This window comes from Prosopis cineraria, unplaced genomic scaffold, assembly GCF_029017545.1.
Source record: "Prosopis cineraria cultivar Desert tree isolate PC_DT_omini unplaced genomic scaffold, ASM2901754v1 PC15, whole genome shotgun sequence".
Lineage (NCBI taxonomy): Eukaryota > Viridiplantae > Streptophyta > Magnoliopsida > Fabales > Fabaceae > Prosopis > Prosopis cineraria.
The window spans coordinates 3741438-3761832 of NW_026555346.1; the positions used below are offsets into that span (position 1 = coordinate 3741438).

At 32.6% G+C, this 20395-nt stretch overlaps 1 protein-coding gene across 1 annotated transcript; it reads left to right on the forward strand.

Moving 5' to 3' along the window:
* Positions 1-6218: 6218 nt before the first annotated feature.
* Positions 6219-8121, forward strand: LOC129294148 (ethylene-responsive transcription factor RAP2-4). The gene has a single exon (XM_054932298.1). The coding sequence runs from the start codon at positions 6742-6744 to the stop codon at positions 7816-7818; it is 1077 nt and encodes a 358-aa protein (XP_054788273.1). The 5' UTR covers positions 6219-6741; the 3' UTR covers positions 7819-8121.
* The last annotated feature ends 12274 nt before the right edge of the window (positions 8122-20395 follow it).

A 20395-nucleotide genomic window follows, 5' to 3' on the forward strand; every position in this document is an offset into this window, starting at 1 on the left:
CATTTTCTGTCATTTGATGGGGCAATATTTCATTTATCAACTGTCAGTTGTTTTAGTGGTAATTCCATTGTTGTCTCTTGAAAGAAATCTTGAGTTCAATCTAGTGTTATCATATTTAGTTTGCATGTAAGGGTACGTCAATATACATCAAATCATGGGATTATACCCAAGCATGTGGATGGCAACTCGTAGACTGTTAAGTCCGGGGGTGGATGTATAATTTGGGCGGAGTGGCATCGCCCCGGGGGCGGGGGCGTGTGCTGAATGTGAAGGGGGTGAATGTGAAGGGGGTGTTTGGAAAGGCAAGGATGGCCCGGGATTTATTGCGATTCTCTCGCACCAAGTGAGCAGACTCTTGAGCTTTGAGTCACCATCTTTTTCATTCCACGCTGTTGCCCCTTGCTTTGTCTCCCCCCCCCCCCCCCCAAAAAAGGGATTCGGATTTTCCAATAAAAATGAACAGCTTCCATCACACTCTCGCCCAGTATTTTGAAATTCAGATCAAGCATCAAATCAAAAAGAACAACAGATTGTGATTTTCATGATCTAATCTGTTAGACCGGCAGTCGAATCGGTGACATAAAAATTAAATAAAAAATAATATTTATATGTACAATTATATAAATAAAACATTAATTTGTCAATGGTGCTTGGGGATCTCGACTCCAAAAGTTAGATGCTTGGACTGTTGTAGTTAGAAGTAGAGGCATGTCAGTACAAGCTTGTAATCTCGAAGGAAAATGCTGAAGCTGGAGGCATGCCATCATGTCATGACTCACAAGCTTCCGGTCTCGATGCGAGAAGTTGGATCTCTAAAGCTGGAGGCAAAGGTTAGAGAAGAAGTTAGAGATTAAGTTTAGGCCATAAAGGAGAGATCAGAGATTACAGAGAAGAAGAAAACAAAAAATTAGTTATTAGATGAGAGAAATTGTGAATCTAAATAACTTAACTTATTTTTTTTAAAATTTTTTTGGCTTTGAATTGAGTTGACTCGGCTTCAATTTTCAAGTCAAAGTTGATTCTCTCAAAATCGACCTGTTCAATCCAGGTTAAATGTCAGATTGGTTCAACCAGTTGAACCAAACCATTTTGTTTAACAGGTAGTGGCTGAACTAATCGGACCATCCGGTCCGGTTTCAACAGCAATGCTTTCATTGCATTGAAACTAGCATCTCGAAAAAACATCGTGTTTATTTATGTTTTTTTGAGCTTGTCCTTCTTAAAACTATAATTAGATCCTGAGACCTGGCAAGAGCTAGAGGCCATAATGTCTTCAGCTATATATATATATATATATATTTTGATGTTCCAACTATTTAAGCTTAATGCTCTCCTCTCTATCCGGGATTACAGCTTACAAGCAATTCAAAATGCACTCTCGCAAATAGCTTTTTGAATTTGCCTGCCTTGGTTTGGACTTTGGAGTAGAAGCAACTAAGCGGAGCCCTGAAAACTCGAAACTCCATTGATGCAATCAATCTCTAAACTTATAATAATCGATTCAGACTTGTTTCCCTTGAATATCATTCAAATTTGGGCGGGGTTAAAATAATCCTATAATTTATAGTTAAAAAATAAAGTTAGAATGAGTTCATTCATAGCACGAGATCAGAAAAGGATGGGAAAAGGGAGCGTGAAAGTTAGTTCCCACCAAAATTAAATTCTGTTTCGTAATGACGGGGTTGGATATCCGTTTAGTTGCGTCTTTTCCTGTAATCATTCTGGGCGACCTTAATTTCGTTCACTTGTTTCTTCATCGATTGGGTTCAGAAGAATGCCAATCTTGAAATGTTTCACGTGATCCCCTTCCTCTTTCCACGCTCCCATCATCTAGTTTTTGCACTTCTCAAGTTCTCATCTATCACCTCAAAGACGGATCAGAAAATTTTTATCAGGCGAGGGCGAGATAATAAAGCATATATAATAATTAAAGAAAAAATATACATACATACATACATACATACATACATACATACATACATACATATTACTAATATAACATAAAATAAATTTGAAGGATTCAGATCCTCCCAGCAACGTCTCCCTCAATGTCTCTCAGCATCTCAAATCTCATCTATTCAATAAATAATTAATATCTCATATTTTGCCGCATCATCTCAAATAAAATAATTTTTTATTTCATTTTCTATTTTCAAAATTTATTCTAAAATACTTCTTTTTATATTTTTTATTAAATAGATTGGGTCAAAGTTTGAATAAGTTAGACCATAAATATTTATTTATAATCTAACTTACTTTGTAAATTTTTTAAATAAGTTATGTCATAATCTAAATAAGTCAGATTATGAATACTTTTTTAGAGTTTAACTTATTTTATAAATTTTTTTAAATAAATTTTTATTAAATAAGTCAAACTAAAGTTTGAATAAGTTAAATTGTAAATTTTTGTACAAAAATTTGAAGATATTTTTTTAGAATAAATTTTAAAAATAAAAAATAAAACGTTAAATATTTATTAAAGGGATGGGATTTGAGATGTTGAGAGGGATGTCGCTGAGGGGATCTGGATCCATTTTCTTGAAATTGGCCACGTGGCTCGGGAATCTGAATGCCAACTACAACTGTCAAAGGTTATAATAAAATCAAAATGATTGACTAAAATAAGGCACTTATAAATGATTTCAACGAGTCATCATGCGATTTTTTTTATTTTTTAAATGATGACTTTGGAATATATATTTATAAATTAAAACTGTTAAAATTTTACTTAATTGAAAAAAACCCGGCCTGTTATAAATATTATGTTATGGATATCCATAACTCATAATTTTTAAAATTTTTTTATTTTCAATATCCTCATAAATAGTATGGAAGGAGTTTTTAATCTTAACAGCTTATAATCTTTAAATGCACATAGCACACTATTATAGGCCTCATTATATTTTTATAACATTAGAGTATAACTTGAATGGTTAGAGGCCTGTAAATAGAGGTCATATTTAAAACATATATACATTAATAAATAAGAATTCTCTTTCATTATTTTCTCTCCATTTCTTGTACTATCTTATTCTTCTTTATTTTTTATATTAACTATATTTTACAACATGACCTTTTTAATTTAGCAAAATTATAACATGCTCTTCTGCTCCAACTTCCAACGTGATTTATATTATGCATATTTTTAAAATAACGATATCATATAATTTTTAATAAAGACTGAAACAAAATGATTAGGCCCCTAATTTTATTTTTGAAAAATTACCTCTTGTCAATAAAATTTATTAAAGCTTTGGCCTTTTATCCCCATTAAAAATAAATATTTATTAATGGGATTAATTAATAGTAAAAATGCATCAATCAATTATTAAATGAAGATATTTTTAGAAAGAAATTTATATTTATAATAAATATTTTATTCCAGATAATTTGAAATTAAATTCTTGATATTGATGAATTAATTATCCGTCTCTTATAAAAAAGATGAGGGAGTATACATGGCCGAATATTTGAACTTCAAGAAATAAGATTTGGATCTCATTGTGAATCATGCTCTACCGGTTATTGTTAGTCTTCGTTTACTGTCCCTAAAAGAAATTCACTCCTTTCTTTGTTGTTGTTAGAGAGTAGGGGGTTTTGGACTTGTTTGGCAACCTTTTTTTAGAATAGTTTTTTGTTATCCAGAATAAAAAAAAAATATGTTTGATAAGTATTTTTAAAAAGTATTTTGAATAATAAAAAATATTGTTTGAAAAATAAAAAATTAAAATATTTTTTAAATGTTCTAGAATTATTATTATGGAGAATAAAAAAAATAAAAAAAATACTTACCATCATCGTCGTCGTCATCATCATTATTTTTAGAATATGTGCTGCAAAACATTAATTTTTAAAATAAAAAAAAATAATTTTAAACAAGCTCTTTTAATTTTCCTTGTTTATGAGAGAGAGAACCTATTTGTTTTTTTTATTTTTTATTTTTAGAAATTATTTTATAGTACAGTTTTTAAAATTATTTTTTAAAAAAATAAATTAAAAATTTGGTTGGTTACGTCAATTAAAAAAAAATTTTAGAGATTAAAAAATGAATTGATAGTGATGATTATAAACCGTTCATGATAATGATTAATAATAAAAATTAGTTAAGATAACTGTAATTTTTAATAATTAAATGTAGTGTATTTTAAAAATAAAAAAATAATTTAAATTTTTTTCTATTTTTTTGTTTTTTAAAATAAAAAATGAAAACAGATCTGGAAATAACTAAATGAAAAAAAATCATTTAAACGACATTTTATTTTTTTATTTTTAAAAGCAAAAAAAAAATTTAAAAAACAGAAAACAAAAAGGCCCTAAGACTGGGAGGTTATTATTATTTTTTTCTATTAATCTGGTTTTAGCGTAACGTGAAATGAATAAGAACAAGTACAATGATTCATATAAAAGAAGGTCAGCGGAATTAGTCACGAAGAAAGGAACGGGGGATACGGCAATGATATGGCCATATTGGTTGAAGCCGCACAAAATGGGCTTCGCATATGAGAATTCGGCTTCAAGCAAGGCTGCCACATACGAATTTTAAGGTGAACTCATTTCTACATTACCCCTCAATTGCCCCCAAATTCAGGAAAAGATTCTCCATTGATGATTGTGTCCCGGTTCAGTATACGAATAACAGTGTGTCAAGATGATAAATATTAAATAAAAAACGTTGAATTTCGATATAATCATTGCCGCTGTTAACGAAAGGAGATAAACAAATTAACACAGAGAGCACCCCCCCCCACCCAAAAAAAAAAAGGACCGAAAACGTGAACAGTCATGGAAGCAGTGTAGTATTGGATTATTGGATACTGTTTATTTTGATACGAGGCGAGAAAGCATTCTTTTTTCAGGGAAATGCGAACCGGCGAGGGAGTATTTTGATTGCGTCGCCCTGCTTTATAGTGATCGATCCAACGGCTGGAGTTTGGTCGCGGGTCGTCATTGGCATTCATTCAACATCGGTCAACTCCCAAACCCAGCCATGGTTAATGCTCGCATGCCCTGTACCATCTTCCCCGTGTTTCAATATAGAAGAATACTCACCCGTGTCTCTCACGTGAACGCTGGTACATCGCAAAGTTACCACGTACATGTTTAATTGTCACTCGCTCCATCATTGCGGTGCAATTCAATCTCCGCTCACAGTTTGATTACTCCCATTCAACCCCATTCGATTCACGCCTCAACGAAAGCACCGCCACGGCAGCTCTTCAATAAATACGGCGACAATATTAATTTTTCCCCAGCATTGTTACGGTGCATTTGGATCGGGTACTCACCATGACATCAATATATATATATTTTCAATTAGATTTAAAAACCCAGACAGATTGTTGATTGTTCAAAGCATAATTACAGATGGATGACGGCCATACTAGCATTCAGAGTCTGTATTATTCAACAAGTCGAATCAGAAACATTGATAGATAATGCATAACACGTGAAAATCAAAACTTGTAAACGACTGGACTAAATACACGAGCAAGCGTGCAGCAGGTGAAGCCAGATTGATTGGCATGTCTCTTGGCGCAGCGGAGGGGCTGGGGCCTCCAGATAAGGGGGCACCACTTATTTCTTTTTCTCGATTTTTATTTTATCAATTAATAGTTGTTGACTTTACATGGCTCTGCAGTGCGGGAGAAGGACAGGACAAGTTACATGGGGGAGTGCCGTCGGAATTCAAAGGGAGAGCTGTAGCAGCTGGATGGAGGAATGAACGCGCATTGGCCCTTTGTCAACCGGACCGATTCAACATGACAACCCCGCTTCCAGTGGCAGGCCACGTGTCTCTTAATCACCTTCTGCACGTGTCATTCCTTCCTTGGTTCATTCCTCGGTCAAACCCTACGTTATCACGCTTTTCATATATTAATTACCCCTCTGCCCCGTTCATGAATCAGTTCTAACGTGAAAACATTTTATATTTCGTTAATTCTATTTTAAAATTTAATAAATTTTTATTTTTATTTTTAATAAATTTTTTAAATTTTATTATTAATATTTTTATTTAAAGTATTTAATGAAGATGAAAATATAAAAAATAATATTAAAATTGACAAACGTCATGTGAATAAGGTTATTATTATTTTTTTTTTCTCTCCTTATCCTACAAATAGGAGCAGGGAGTGTGTGATTAACAGCTATAATCTAGGTTAAGCACCCAAAACACGCGTCATAATTAAGGTGGCGGCCCCTATATAATGGAGTGAGAGTGAGGACCGAAATCCCAAGAGCGGCCGTGAGATACTCAACAGATAAAAGCAGCACTCTTTTTCTTCTTTTTGTGAGCAAGCGACGGGATCGTCCCATTCTCGACGCTCCTCGAAATCCTCATCTTCTTCCCCCCTCTGTAACGCCCCGCTTCTCTGAATCCCTTTCTGTGACCATCTGTCTTTCAAGTTATGATTTTTGGGTTTGTATTCGATTTAAAGATAAAACAAACTTAGAAGGAATTCTCGAAAGCCGGGTGTTTCCAGAATCGAGATCAGGTTTTTCTTTTTTATTTTGATTATTCTCCTAATTTCTCGGTAAATTTTCAATCTTTCCCTTCTCTGAATCGACCGGGAGAGGTTTTTTTTTTTTTTTTTTATCCCTCAGAGCTCTGCTTTCGATTCCCAGGATCAGGGGTTGCGTATTTTAAACCTCTATCCTCCTTTCTTGTGTAAAGATTTTATATTTGTTAATTGTGAGACGCAGGTTGAATTTTATCTAAGATCTGCGTATCTCGTAGAAATTATGGCAGCTAACATGGACGTCTGCAGCAACACAGAGATTCAGTCGGATCCCTTCAAAGGAGAGCTAATGGAAGCTCTCGTGCCTTTCATGAAAAGTGCATCCGCAACATCCTTGCCCTCTCCGCACACTGCTTCCAACATATTCCTAAATTCCCAACCTCCCTCTTCCAACTTGTTCCATTCCTCTCCTTCCATCCCTGAGCAGCCCAATTTGTATGCAGACGGTTGCTCGCCATCGATGACCCATGTATTTGCCGACGGGTTATTCAACAGCCAAAGCTTTATTGGCTTCGGGCAGCCGGCTCCTTTTCTTGGGCTCCACAACCAGACTCTGTCTCAGACTAACCAGATTCAACCTCAGATCCATGACCAGAACCCTCGAAACATGATCTGGCAGCAAAATACTCTCAGCATATTGAGCCCCAAACCTATTCCCATGAAGCAGGCGGGCGCGCCTTCTAAACCCACCAAGCTGTACAGAGGAGTCAGGCAGCGGCATTGGGGGAAATGGGTGGCCGAGATCCGACTACCGAAGAACCGTACCCGACTCTGGCTCGGCACCTTCGACACTGCCGAAGAAGCTGCCCTCGCCTACGACAGGGCCGCTTACAAGCTTAGAGGTGACTTTGCCAGGCTCAACTTCCCCAACCTCCGACACCAAGGTTCCTGCGTTGAGGGCGAATTCGGGGAGTACAAGCCTCTGCATTCCTCCGTGGATGCAAAGCTTCAAGCAATTTGCGAAAGCATGGCTGATATGCAGAAACAGGGGAAGTCGGAGAGACCGAAGAGGTCTTTGGGGCGGTCCCGAGTGGGTTCTACAGCTGCTCGGCCGCAGACAGTAATGCAGTCGGATGAGCAGCCGGTCGGCGGTGAAGCTGATTTTAAGGGTTCGGAGAACTCTTGCAACAAGTTGGAGACTTCCTCGTCTCCAGTGATAACTGAGAGTGGGGAATCTGGTGGTTCATCTCCTCTGTTAGATTTGACTTTCGGCGATGTCAGTGAGCCTCAGTGGGAAAGTATGGCAGACATTTTTAATCTGCAGAAGTACCCATCTGAGATCGACTGGGCATCCTTATGAAAGCATTTAGCTAGTTTATTCGCACAGTCAACTGTTTTTCTAATGAGTCTTCCTGGCATAGATAGTATATTAGTAGGCTTTAGGGATTCAGAGGGCTCCTGCAATTGAGTTTTTTCGTAATTGCAGGGCTGCTCCTAGGATTTGATTATTGGATTTATGCTCCTCCCCCCCCCCCCTTAGATCTTTTGGCTAAGTTGATTTTCCTGTTAATTCTGTTGATATTTTGTAAATCTCTGCCTTGGTCGGCTGGTTTTTGTCATGCTTGGCCTCGGAGAAGAAAATATTAATGCCTTGATTGAATTATATTCCAGTCTCTCGTTTGTCTCCGCGATACTGGAGAAATGAATGTCTATACATCACGAGGGAAATCAGATTACTCTATGCTATTCCGTTTCAACTTTTCACAAGCGAAATCGTTATTCACTTTCGGTAGTTGAATAGAGGTGGATTGTGGTTATGGTAATGCTGAAGCAACCTCGTATGGATTACTGAATTGTGAGATTTACGTACGCGTCTTGCTTCCACGTGTATGTGAGCTTCTTGGTTGGTTTGACCGTTTCAGGTCAGTTGAACCAGACGTTAACAATGATCAAGTAACCAGAGAGAGAGGTTATGGAAAGTTCAAATAAATATATTCAGATAATCAAATATACGGTGCTGTCTCAACCATCACAATAGATGATTTACCTTTTGCCGGGGAGAGTGTATTTCGTGAGATATTAAAAATGGTTATATTTGTTGCAGAAGCATTGAGCTGGCATTTTTCATACAAATTTATTCTTGTCAATGATCATGATATTAGTGGAAGAAAGAGGCAATACGCTTCGGTTTTGCTCCAAAGCATGCTGAAGCCAGCAGTAACGTTCACTTGAAATTGAATGCCGGCAACTTCAAAGGTTTGATTAAATTCGAAGAGATTTGAGTCGGAGAGCATTCCTGACTCCCGGTCAAAAAGGAGAAGAAGGGCATTCCTCACTGGCTACTGTTTGCCGACAGAAAGAGCCGTTAAACACGTTCAAAAGAAAACAAGATTATGAAATCAAAGCGAGCACAAGCCAACGCGTTGGATGTACTCGCGCTTTTGCTTTGGCATCAGCCTGTCTCGAAAACGTCAAGTGTTTCCTTCGGTAATCAGAATAATGTTGGTAAACAGCGAGGTTACCCCGGATCTCGTCTATCAATTTATTCCATTCAATGAACCTTTCACACTCTCATTATCATGTGACAAACCAAACTAGGATTTTGTTTTGGGGAAACCAAGTAAAAAGAAATTGAGATTTTAAATTGTTGCGAGGGGACATTGTTCCTTCCTCACTTTCAGACATGATTGTCGGAAACTCGAGTCAACTCGTCAAGTTTATCGAGTCTAAGTGTGTGTTTGGATTACCTTACAATTAAGGTTGGGGTCATTCAAATTTCAGTTAAAAAATAAAAAGTTTATTATGTTGATTAAATTTTTGTTTGTGAAAGGAAAAAACAAAAACAAAAGTAAACAGGCGTTAGAGTTTAGAAGAGCGTTTTTAACTGAAGTTGGGAAATGGAGCTTTTTCTTTCAACGCCCGGTGATGATGGTTGAAACTTGAGAGGAGCAGCATGTGTTAGATTATTCTCTCTCCTCCCAATCTTGCTACTTGTCCTTGTTTCTTTGCTTGTAGATTTTAAATAGTATATTTTTTTAATATAACGTGTAGTAGATGTATGGTAAAGTGATTCTAGGTTTGTTGAATATAATAGAATTTTTTGTGTTTGGTCATTGGATATAATTGTAATTTAGTTGGCTAGAAAAAGATATAATTGTAATTTAACAATTTGTTTTTTAATGTAAAACTATTTTAATATAGAAAATACGTGTTTAATAGTTAATTATTGCTGATTAGATCGCAAAAGTACCCCACCTCTGAAATGTTTTTTATTCTACTTTTTTTAAAAAAAATTGTAATTTAAAGTTTACTTTTTCCTAAAAATATTAAATTAAGTCACCAAAATATATATAATAAAATTCATTATACATCCAAATTTTCTTTTTAAAATATAATTATAATAATTTAAATTTAATATTTCTTTCTTAAAAAATATCAAATTAGTCTTAAAAATATATATCATAAAATTTATAATTTTTAAAAAAATATATTAAATTATTTTTTAAGTTTAATATTTTTTTCTTACAAATTTCAAATTAGCCCAAAAAATGTAATATAAAAAATTTATGTCTATTTTTATTATTTTACATTTTAACTAATTTTTAAATCAAATCATTTAAATAAATTTCAGTTTTTGCAATTGGCTTCTAAAAAAAATAATATCTAAACACAAATCATATTATATTCACTAACTTTTCTCTTAACTTTAATTTGTTAATTTTAATTGGATCTTAATTTTAGTTCCATACTTTATTAATTCAAACACAAATTAGGATTTCACCTCAGTCAATCGAGTTGACTCACTTGTGCAAACGGGTGATACTGACATTCGACCTTAGTGACACTCGCTTTCAGCTTTCACAATTGCACCAAACTGTGCTATTTCGTTTTTAAATATAAGAAAAATTTATTGTAAATTATTATAAATTAAAAATAAAAACCATCATGTTTCTCTTTATTTTTATTTATAAGTAAAATTATAAATTTGAAGAAACATTTGTTATATTTTTATTAAATTGTTTCTTTTAAAGTCAATGTTTATTTTTACTAGATAATTTTATTTCATTAATTATAGAAATAATTTATTTTAAATTTTAAATTTTTTGACATAAGTATTATAGTTAATTAATTTTTTTAAATTATGTGAATTGATTACTTTTTCTTACACTAGAAACGAAGAGAGTACAAACTTGCGATTTCAAAACGTGTTAATCAGCTTTGGAATGAAATGAATTTCAAAGGAAATGAACGGAAGCAAACCCGGGCGCGGAGTACTTACTTTTGAACTCAGGATGGTGATCACGTGACCATGTGACATTTGACATGATATTCATAGATTGAGCTTTATGATATATTATCCGCATAAAAATTACTCAGACAAAATTAACAATAAATATACATGATATTTGAACTTACTGAAAATGCCAATTATTTTATTCTTTTTCTAACTATAGTTAAGTTTCTACATATATCATGCAATATACGTTTTACTTTGTACAGAAAAATATATATTTCAATAATATATAAACATGCTTTCATTTTTGTTTTTACTTGATTACCTGAGTTATATATTATAAGGAAAATGATAATATAATTTTTTAAATTATATAAATAATAATCTAATCCTTCAAAATGCTATAACTTTACTAAAGCTTTTAAGAACTTTTATATTAATAAATTTTAAATTAAAAATATTATTTTATCTATATTGATAGGTTGTAATTCCTTATTTAATTTTTATAATTATTTAAATAAAAGTTATAATTAAAATTTGTTATTTTCAGAGTTTATTTTTCAATAACATAAATTATACTTAATAAGCTATGATTTTTTATTCAACCCTTGTGATTTATATTATAAAAGTTGTTATTCCTTTAGCAAGAGTGGTAATTGAGGTTTGTTTTTTAATAATAAAAATTATATTTGATAAATTATAATTTGTACTTGTTATTTTTAATGAAAGTAAAATAGTCTTTTTACTTTAAAATCTATTGAAAAACAAATCCATAGAGACTTTGGTAAAATTTATTGCAATTCATAAATTGTCATTTATATAATTTGAGAGATTTTATTATTATCTTTTTGTATTATATTTCATTTTTTATTTTCTAATATTTTGATAACATTTGTTAATAAAGACAACCTCAGATACTATTTAAGAGATTACAATCCTTTAAATGATACTCACACATTATGAGGATTGATCTTACGGCAGTAGATTATACAAATAGATTGGGAAACCTCGAGGGAAAAAAAAAGGGGATAAACTCTCGTAGTCCCATGTTATGATTTGAGGTTATGAGTTCATGTGCCTATCACAAGTTAGCGTAGACTCGCGAATTTGATGATTTTACTTCTAAAATATGGTGCTTCTTTTTTTTTTTTGGAATTTATTAGCTCAAAGGAAAAAATTGTACAAACTGAGCCAAATATGAAACGTCATTTAAAATAGATTATAAGATTAGTTGAGTTGAGTAATCGAAGCATTAGGCCCAATATAAATAAAAGAAGCCAGTCCCAAAAGTCAATAAAGTTCACAATAAATAAACATGCTAAAACCCCGACAGCTTTAAATATTAGACCGTTGACACAAAGTCACGATTCTAAGTAATGCTGAAATCTACACCCAAGTAGTTCGGTGAAATGGACTGGTTGTTAAAATGGAGAGACTATGCCATAAGTTTCGCAAGATTCTTGATTCTTCGACAGAATGTGCTAAGTTCTAAAAGAAAGGCTTCTACTATTCGACATTATAAATAGAAAAAAAATAGAAAAAGCTAGTCAACACTCAATTAAGACTCTCAAATTTTACATTCTTTAACCTTTTTCAGTTCTTAGTTTTAATCTGTAATTTTCTACATTTCAATAAAATTATACATTTATTCTACCAGTGCTTTTTATCGTTTTACAGGAAACTCAAGACCCTTTTAATTATCTATTAAAACTCAACATCTTTAATACATTTAGTATTTATTGTTCAACTACAAATATTAAAGTTTGAAAATAAAATTTAAAAGCAAAAACTAAGAAAAATTACATCCAAGACTTGTAAGTAGGAAAGCTAACTCTTGATTCACAGGTCCCTTCAATTAAAAAAATGTGTCAGCCATTTTTTAATATAATTAATATTACCTAATGGGCCCTGACAAAGCTTTTAGTTTGGATAGCTCCCGCCTAGTCGATGGCTTTTGGCTGGTGAAAATGAAAATGAAAATGAAATGTTGTCGACAGCTGTATTTCTACTCCTGGATGATATCAGAGATTGGTGCATTGCCTGCTGCATCGTTTCATGCCCAGCAAGAAAAGGGAAAGAAGAATTTTTTTTTTTTGGCGAAAAAAAGAAGAAATTAAGATATTTAAAAAGGCACACATCAGAAAGAGACAGAGCAGCCATTGGGATCACATTCTTTATGGGAGTGATAACAAAAGGCCAATGCAGATAAGGTCAATTTGGGAGGTGGAGCTTTGTATTCACTGCTCCAATAATTGCAACGACAGATTCACATTCCCATTGGTCAAGGGAAAGTTCCTAGAAACCTGTGCGCACCTAGAATTTGCCGTTCTTATTCTCGGAAGAAAAATAATTATTACTGATATTAACAATAATTATGTGTAATTGAAAATTTTATAAAAGAAAAGTCATAATTATTTATCCTGTTCCAGTCATTATAAAAAAATAATTATTATTAAAATTAAAATGATTATTAATATTCACAATACTTAAATTTCAGCTATAAAAAAATTTGCAACATGAAACTTTTTATTAGTCATAAAAAAATTTGCAAATAATTTGCTCGGGAGTATTAAGTCTTAATGATGATTAAGGGCTAATAAATGAATATTACCCATTAATGAAGTTTGATTACTCTAATTATAGATTTGACTACTTTTGAAGCTTATTGATTACTTGAGAGCTCCCTTAAAATCTAAAACATACTTTTTGGTGGTAACTTAAGAGTTAAGGTAATTGATAGTTAAATTTTTATATATAATAATTGTTTGTAATTATTAGTTGTATATTTTTTATTATAATGAATTTGATGAAATGAATATGCAAGCATGTGAGCATTGAATCTTTAGTATTAAGTGGTTATGAGTTTGTTGATGATGAAATGGAATGTTTGACCTGGTATGAGATGTTTTTCATGATTTAACGAATTTCAATGTGATTAGTGAGTATGATGTGATGATGGTATTGTGGTTATTGAAATCTTTATGAGTGTTGATCATGGACATGTGAATTTATGAGTATATGTATGAGAATCTGGATAAGTGATTAAGTGATTGAACGTTTATAGCATGATGCTAAGAATTAAGCATGAATACATGACTTAATAGGGTGATTTGGTGCATGAACAAAGTTGTTAAAGTACATGATCATCATTATTGAGCATGAGCTTATGACATTGTCGTGAAAATTCAATGTTGGTTATTATTTTTGTCTTGATAGTATGCATTTGATTATAAGATAAATTAGTCAAGTTTGCATGTCTTTGAATAACATGAGCATGTTGCATGATCATGGACGAAGGGAGTTCACCTAAATGAGAAAGGATGTTATAGAAATTTCGTGTGATGTAGCCTCCATTAAAATTTGCACACAGTGTTTGGCATATTTGATTACTGTGTGTTTGTCTCCATAATCCCTTGAGGATGGCATATATGAGCATGCATGCTTGGGATTATTGATTTCTTACAGGGGATGGTATGAGTCATGACAGCTTTGACACTTTGATATTTGAGAAGGAGGAATCCGCAATCTGAGAGTGGGGAATAGGTACCTTGATCAAGTAGCCCCCTATAATTAGAGAGCGGGCATAACACTATCATATGGGTTAGTCCTATATGATTTGATAGCCCATGAATTCAGTCAGAAAATAGCAGAAGAGGAATAAGGATGGAATGCACATGATTATACATAATTATCATTGTTTCATTTATGCCTTGTGATTAGTAACAAGTAGTCTTATGATATATGTTGAACACTAAGAGTATGCTAGTTGTGATTCCTTACCTTATGTGCTTGTATTGTCACATTTTGATGTACTTGAATTTATGTTTTTTGGTTACTGATATTGTATAATCTCACTCCCGTTTGTTAACCTTCTTCCTAGGGGATGATAAGGCGAAAGGGAATGGGGAAGCTTTCGAGGTTAAGGACTAGAACTTGTTGTTGTAAAGTCCCTAGTCTCCTCCTAGTGTAATTGAATGCATAACTTGCCAACTTAAGGATTGATTGTAACATGTTAGCTAATTTGACACTTGCTTGTGACCCTTATTGTTAAATTTAGGCATTTTGTTTTGTGATCATCATGTTTTAGGAAGGGCTTGTATTGCAATGTGTTTTGACTATTATTAATATATAAATATATAGTGTGATCTATGCATGATTATAGTCTATGCATGTAGAGTGTGAATAAAATTTAGGTCAAAAAGGGAGACATTTGAGTAGTGTTTGTGGCATTAAAAGCCTTGACATCAAATGTTCTAGGGTCATCTTTTGGTACCAAAATGGGATAAACTAAAAGCCATTAGATAGATCTCTTAACTATAGTCCGAGTTATGAATTAGGTACATTGGGAATCAATAGTTAAGATTGTCTGATCTATGTTGTGACTATGCATGCAATGTGATAAGTGGCTTTTCTAGCTATGGTGGATGCTATGTATGAGTAGGCTAAGGCGGATTTGCCATGACCCTTATGTCACATGCTGCGACGAACGTGTATTAAGTTGTGGTGAACCTATAAGTTTTACTAAAATGTATGTTTTGCCCCTGTTGAGCTAGTTTTTAATGCTCAACTTATTTTCATGTTTTTGAAAACTTTTATTCTCTTATTTTAAGTATTTTTCAAGTAATTATACACCATTGATATCTTTGAAAAAAAAAGGGATCCCATTATTCCAAATTGAGGTTAATCCTTTGAAAAGTAATCTTAGCCAAAGTTGATCCTTAGCTTTAACGATTAGTTTGAGTAATTGAGGTTATATATTGTTAATGACAGAGGTCATTACACATAATACTTGGACTCTAGTAATTAAAAAATTTATAGAGTGAAACTTGTTACTTGCTATCCTATTTTAGTCATTGCTAGAAAAAAAGTAACCACTATTAAAATTAAAGTAGTCACTACATGTTTCTTTTCTATTTTAAATTATGAGTATTGTAGTCATTTCACATATGACATTAATGTCAAAAAGGTTTAAAGAAATTTGAGAAGAATTATTACATTTCATGGGACTTCATGGTCATTGGATTTTTTTATCATTTTTTTCTTTTTTCTTTTGGTAGAAGTAGAGGATTTTTATGGGAGAATTTCAATCTAGACGCCTCGACCAAATATAATGAAAAAGATATTCCCTTGAAGTTTGAAATTTAATTGTAGACCTACGGTAGTGAAATGAAATTAAAATGCAAACTAAAATTACATCATTGTCCTTAATAAAGTTAATTATGTATACAAACAACTTTGATAAAAAAACTTAACTATTTTAGTATGGGAAATGAGTAATTTCAATATGAGAAATTTACAACTTTATTTACTATGATAACAACAATTTGAATAAAAGCACGTGAGGATACGTGTACTAACAATTTTTGTAAAAAAAGTAATCACTTCAGTATGAGAAATGAACTATTTTGGTATGGAGAATTCGTAACTATTTTTATTTTCTACCATGATAATAATATTAAAAATAAAATCAAGTGAAATCATGCATACAAACAACTCTCGTAAAAAAAACACTTCAATATAAGTAACAAATAATAATTGTATGAAAAATTTATAACTTTTTTTACTATGATAATAACGTTAAGAATAAAATTAAGTGAAACTATACTCATAAACAATCCCAATAAAAAAAGTAACAATTTAAGTATGAGAAATGAGCAATTTTAGTATGAGAAATTTATAACTGTCTTTTAATAGACTTAAGTTATTATAAGGTAATTTTAGTTTTCATTTTAATCTAATTTCACTACTCTTGGTCCATAGTGAAGTTTTAGATTTAAAATGGCTTTTTTTCTTCCATCATGCTTGGTCAAAAAGACTAAAATTTTTTCCCAACGCAGAGGAACTTGAAAGAGCGTTTGAAAACAATATTCTTGGGGCTGAGAGCACTCCTCACCAAGTCTTTCACAAGCATCCCAACCAGAAGTCCCAAAAATGTCCGACAGGAAAATACGGGCTTTTCGCAAATCATATTCAAGCGGGAGAATGTTGGGAGTTCATGTTCAAAATGTAGGGAAAATACTGATAAAATAATGTCTAATGGTCAAGTTGGTTAAAATTTGGTCCATGACCCATAAGGTCATGAGATTAAATCACACTCTAATATGATAACCTTATTGGTGGGAGATTTATAAATACATCTGTAAGTATTCTGAATTTAAAAACATGCCTTGATTTTGGTGAGACTTGGGACTAACTCGATGGTGAGAAACATGTCAGAACCATTCCTTGTTCTGAAATATTTATTCTTTAAAGAATAATAAAATAAACATTGCACTCGTGGCCAAGCGAAGTGCTCAGCATACGGACTTGAAAAGACACGGGTTTGAACTTTGAACTCAAAACTTGAGTGCAGTGTCATATTTAATTCGAGTGTTATCGGGGCTTAATTGAAAATAACTTTTTCACAGGAATTTTCACTTAATGAATATTGTTCACGCGTTGTGGCTACATGGTGGCGTGGGAAAATAGGCAAGTCCCAATTAGTAAGTTTATTAATACTGTGGCGTACTCACATTCAGAAGACTACATAGAAATCTCGAGGGCGATGAGCGTGACGATTTGGAAGGTCCCATGCAGTGTCTGTTGCCTTGCTTGGGCTGGTTTTTCGAACTCATCTCAACTCAGTGGACCAAGCCCAGTTATTGTTGACTCTTTGTTGAAGGCCATTCGTTGTTTATTTGATCTCCATAACAATGCAAGCCAACTAGGCCCATCATTTCCAAATTCCAACTAGCAAGTTCCACTTTTCCAAGAGAAATCCGGGTCCTTGTGTGCTTTATATTCCAAGCAAATAAGTCTCGTTATTTATTTCTTCTTGATAAAGCAAACTCTCGTTGATCCTCAAATTGCTACTTTGCAAGCTTCACCTGTGAGCACTGAATATGATCCATGTTCTCTCGTCTTATCTCGATCCTCTACATTCCCCGACTACCTGTTATGTCAATACACAAGAGTCCCTTGGTGGTTAATCAGGCTGCATAGAAACTTCAAATAAATATACATACGTCGTCTGAGTGTTTTATCTATATGGCCAGCGAGGGAGGAGGCAGCAGAGGATAATGAATGAAAGGGTTGTAAAAAATACCAAGGAAACGGAGTCGCGAGGCATGAGGGCATCCAAGGAATTAGATCTATCGCTATGACGACTGTCACTTTAACCAATTCAAGAGCTGCCCTCAGCGGCTTTTTGTGAACCTCGTTTTTCATGGATGTAGAACTAGAGCATCAATCTATGGAAATGGGGTTTAAATTCGCTCAACTCTATTGCCGGGCTCGTCAGTCTAAACTATTGTATCCACGAGACTGAGACGATCGACAATACCTAGCTATAAATGACGCGCTTCGTTTTATGGTGTGGCTGGGGCTCTCAACTATGGAGTAAAGTGCATCATGATTTCTTTTCTTATTTCGTCTCGCGGACGCACCCATCAATTTAAAATTACTATATTTGTCTATATATAAGGTGTTTTTAATCTAATCCTGCATATCAATAAAGATTTATTATTTAGTTGAACTCACATAAAAACATAATGATTTTTCAGTTTTACCTTCAATGATATTATAATTAATATTATGATGGTGGTTGGGAAAACATGCAATTAATAATTAATTTTATTTTTTAAGACAATAATAAAATTATTTAATTACTTAAAAATATCATTATCACCTCTCATATTTAAGAATAAGATAAGTTTTTAGAAGACACCTTATATATAGGAAAGATAAGTTTTTAGAAGACACCTTATATATAGAAACAAAGGCAGTAAGCAATAAGGGTGTTCAAATTCAAAACTAATTTAAATCAATTACACCAATCCAAACCAATTATAAATGAGGTTTGGTTCGGTTTGTTTTTTTTTTAAAAAATTGATTGATGATTTAATTTAGGTTTTTGCTTCTATCTAGAAGTTTGAACCAAGATCAACTTTTATTATTTTTATCATATATATTTTTATAAATTGGTCTAAGTTTTTTTTCTAAGTTAAGTTACTTGTAAATCATCAGTAAAGTATGTTACAATTAACTAAACATTACTCCCTCCATTCAAAAATATAAGACATTTTTTGAGGAGTTAGATGTTAAAAAATGTAAGGCATTTTTAATCTTTTGAGGTGTAATTATTATTATTTTTAAAGTTTCCCTCTTGGTAATGATTTTATATTTATTATATGATATTTAATAGGGATGAATATAGAAAGATAGGGTTGGTTTGAAAGTAGGTAATTACTTTATTAGGGGATGAGATTCAGTTAAAAATACCTTATATTTTTAAAAGGAAAGAGTATATATAATTATTTATGATAATTTTTTAATTTTACAATCATCTATTTAGAAGATAATATATTGATTTTCAACTGTCAAATCTTTTTTTTATGCTCAAGAAATTTTTTGATTGCAAATAATAATTAATAATTAAAATTTTTAGTGAACATGAATAGACATTGTTAATTATAAAGAACATATTATAAAAAAGTTTAAACTTAATCTAAATTTAAATTAAATCGAACCAAATCATTTAAAAATCAAGCCAAACTTATTAGAATAAAGGACTGAATAAGTCTCAAATTATAGTGAATTCGTTGGTTTTGTTTAGTTTGATTTTTCTGCAAAACTGAATTAAATTGAACCTGGGAACACTCTTAAATTATCATGTTTCAAATAATTACAACAACGGGGTATATATGCATGGGATTTAAATGGCCGGCGTTAAGAAAAGCAGATCCGGATTTAATCATGCCAATGGGAACGTGTTATTCTCGTGAACACCCTCGCGCAGCACGTTCGGCCCTCGTTTTTCTTCACTCTGAAGCCAATGTAAGGGATGCGGCTTTTTCTTTTCATTGACAATTTTAATTTTAACTTGCGTCTACTTTTTGAGATTGTTTAAAACTAACTGCTAGGGCATATTACGTGGTTGGATTTTTTTATTTCTCACAGATATTTTTTTATTGGAGACGATTCTATTCAAGATATGATTGAATACTAAATATGAACATTTCTTTTCATAGGGATTGCAAATTTAATATATCGAGTTTTTGTTGTTTAAAAAATGTTAAAACTACTTCGTTGGAGGCTTGGAGCACGTAATGTATCTAAATGATTTTTTTTTTAAAAAAATGACTCTTCATTTAAATGAGAGAAAACTAAGGGGAAGGAAAATTAGAAAAATCTTATAAAAATAATTAAAAATACTGTTTTTAAAAATTTATCTTCTTAGTTTTCATCCCTTCTTGTTTTTTTCAATTTCTTGTTCATTTTTCCTTTCATCTAAACCAATCATTAGGAATGGAATGGGGGGTGCCTAGCATTCCCAAGAGCGACTCCTTTTACTGTAACATATAAAAGTAGCTGAGGAAGATATCATATAATAATATCCCATATTTTCTTGGGCAAAAGGTAATTGAAAATAGTATTAAATAGATAATCCTGTGAACCGGTTTGTTACAAGTAGCCAATCAAATTCGTGAATTAAACTGTAGAAGCATTCGATGGGAGGGCATCTAAAACTGGTTGATCCAAAAGCATAATATTAACAATAAATCACTTTAATGCTGCGCCAGCTGGGTACGGAAATAATACTAGTTCAGGTGCTAAAGGGCAAAATGTAGCTCTCTCTCTCCTCAACCAAAATAGTAAAAGACGACAAATCAAGGGACATAGTCTGGCATGCGGCGCCTCTCCTGTCTCTCTCTCCCCCTCCCCT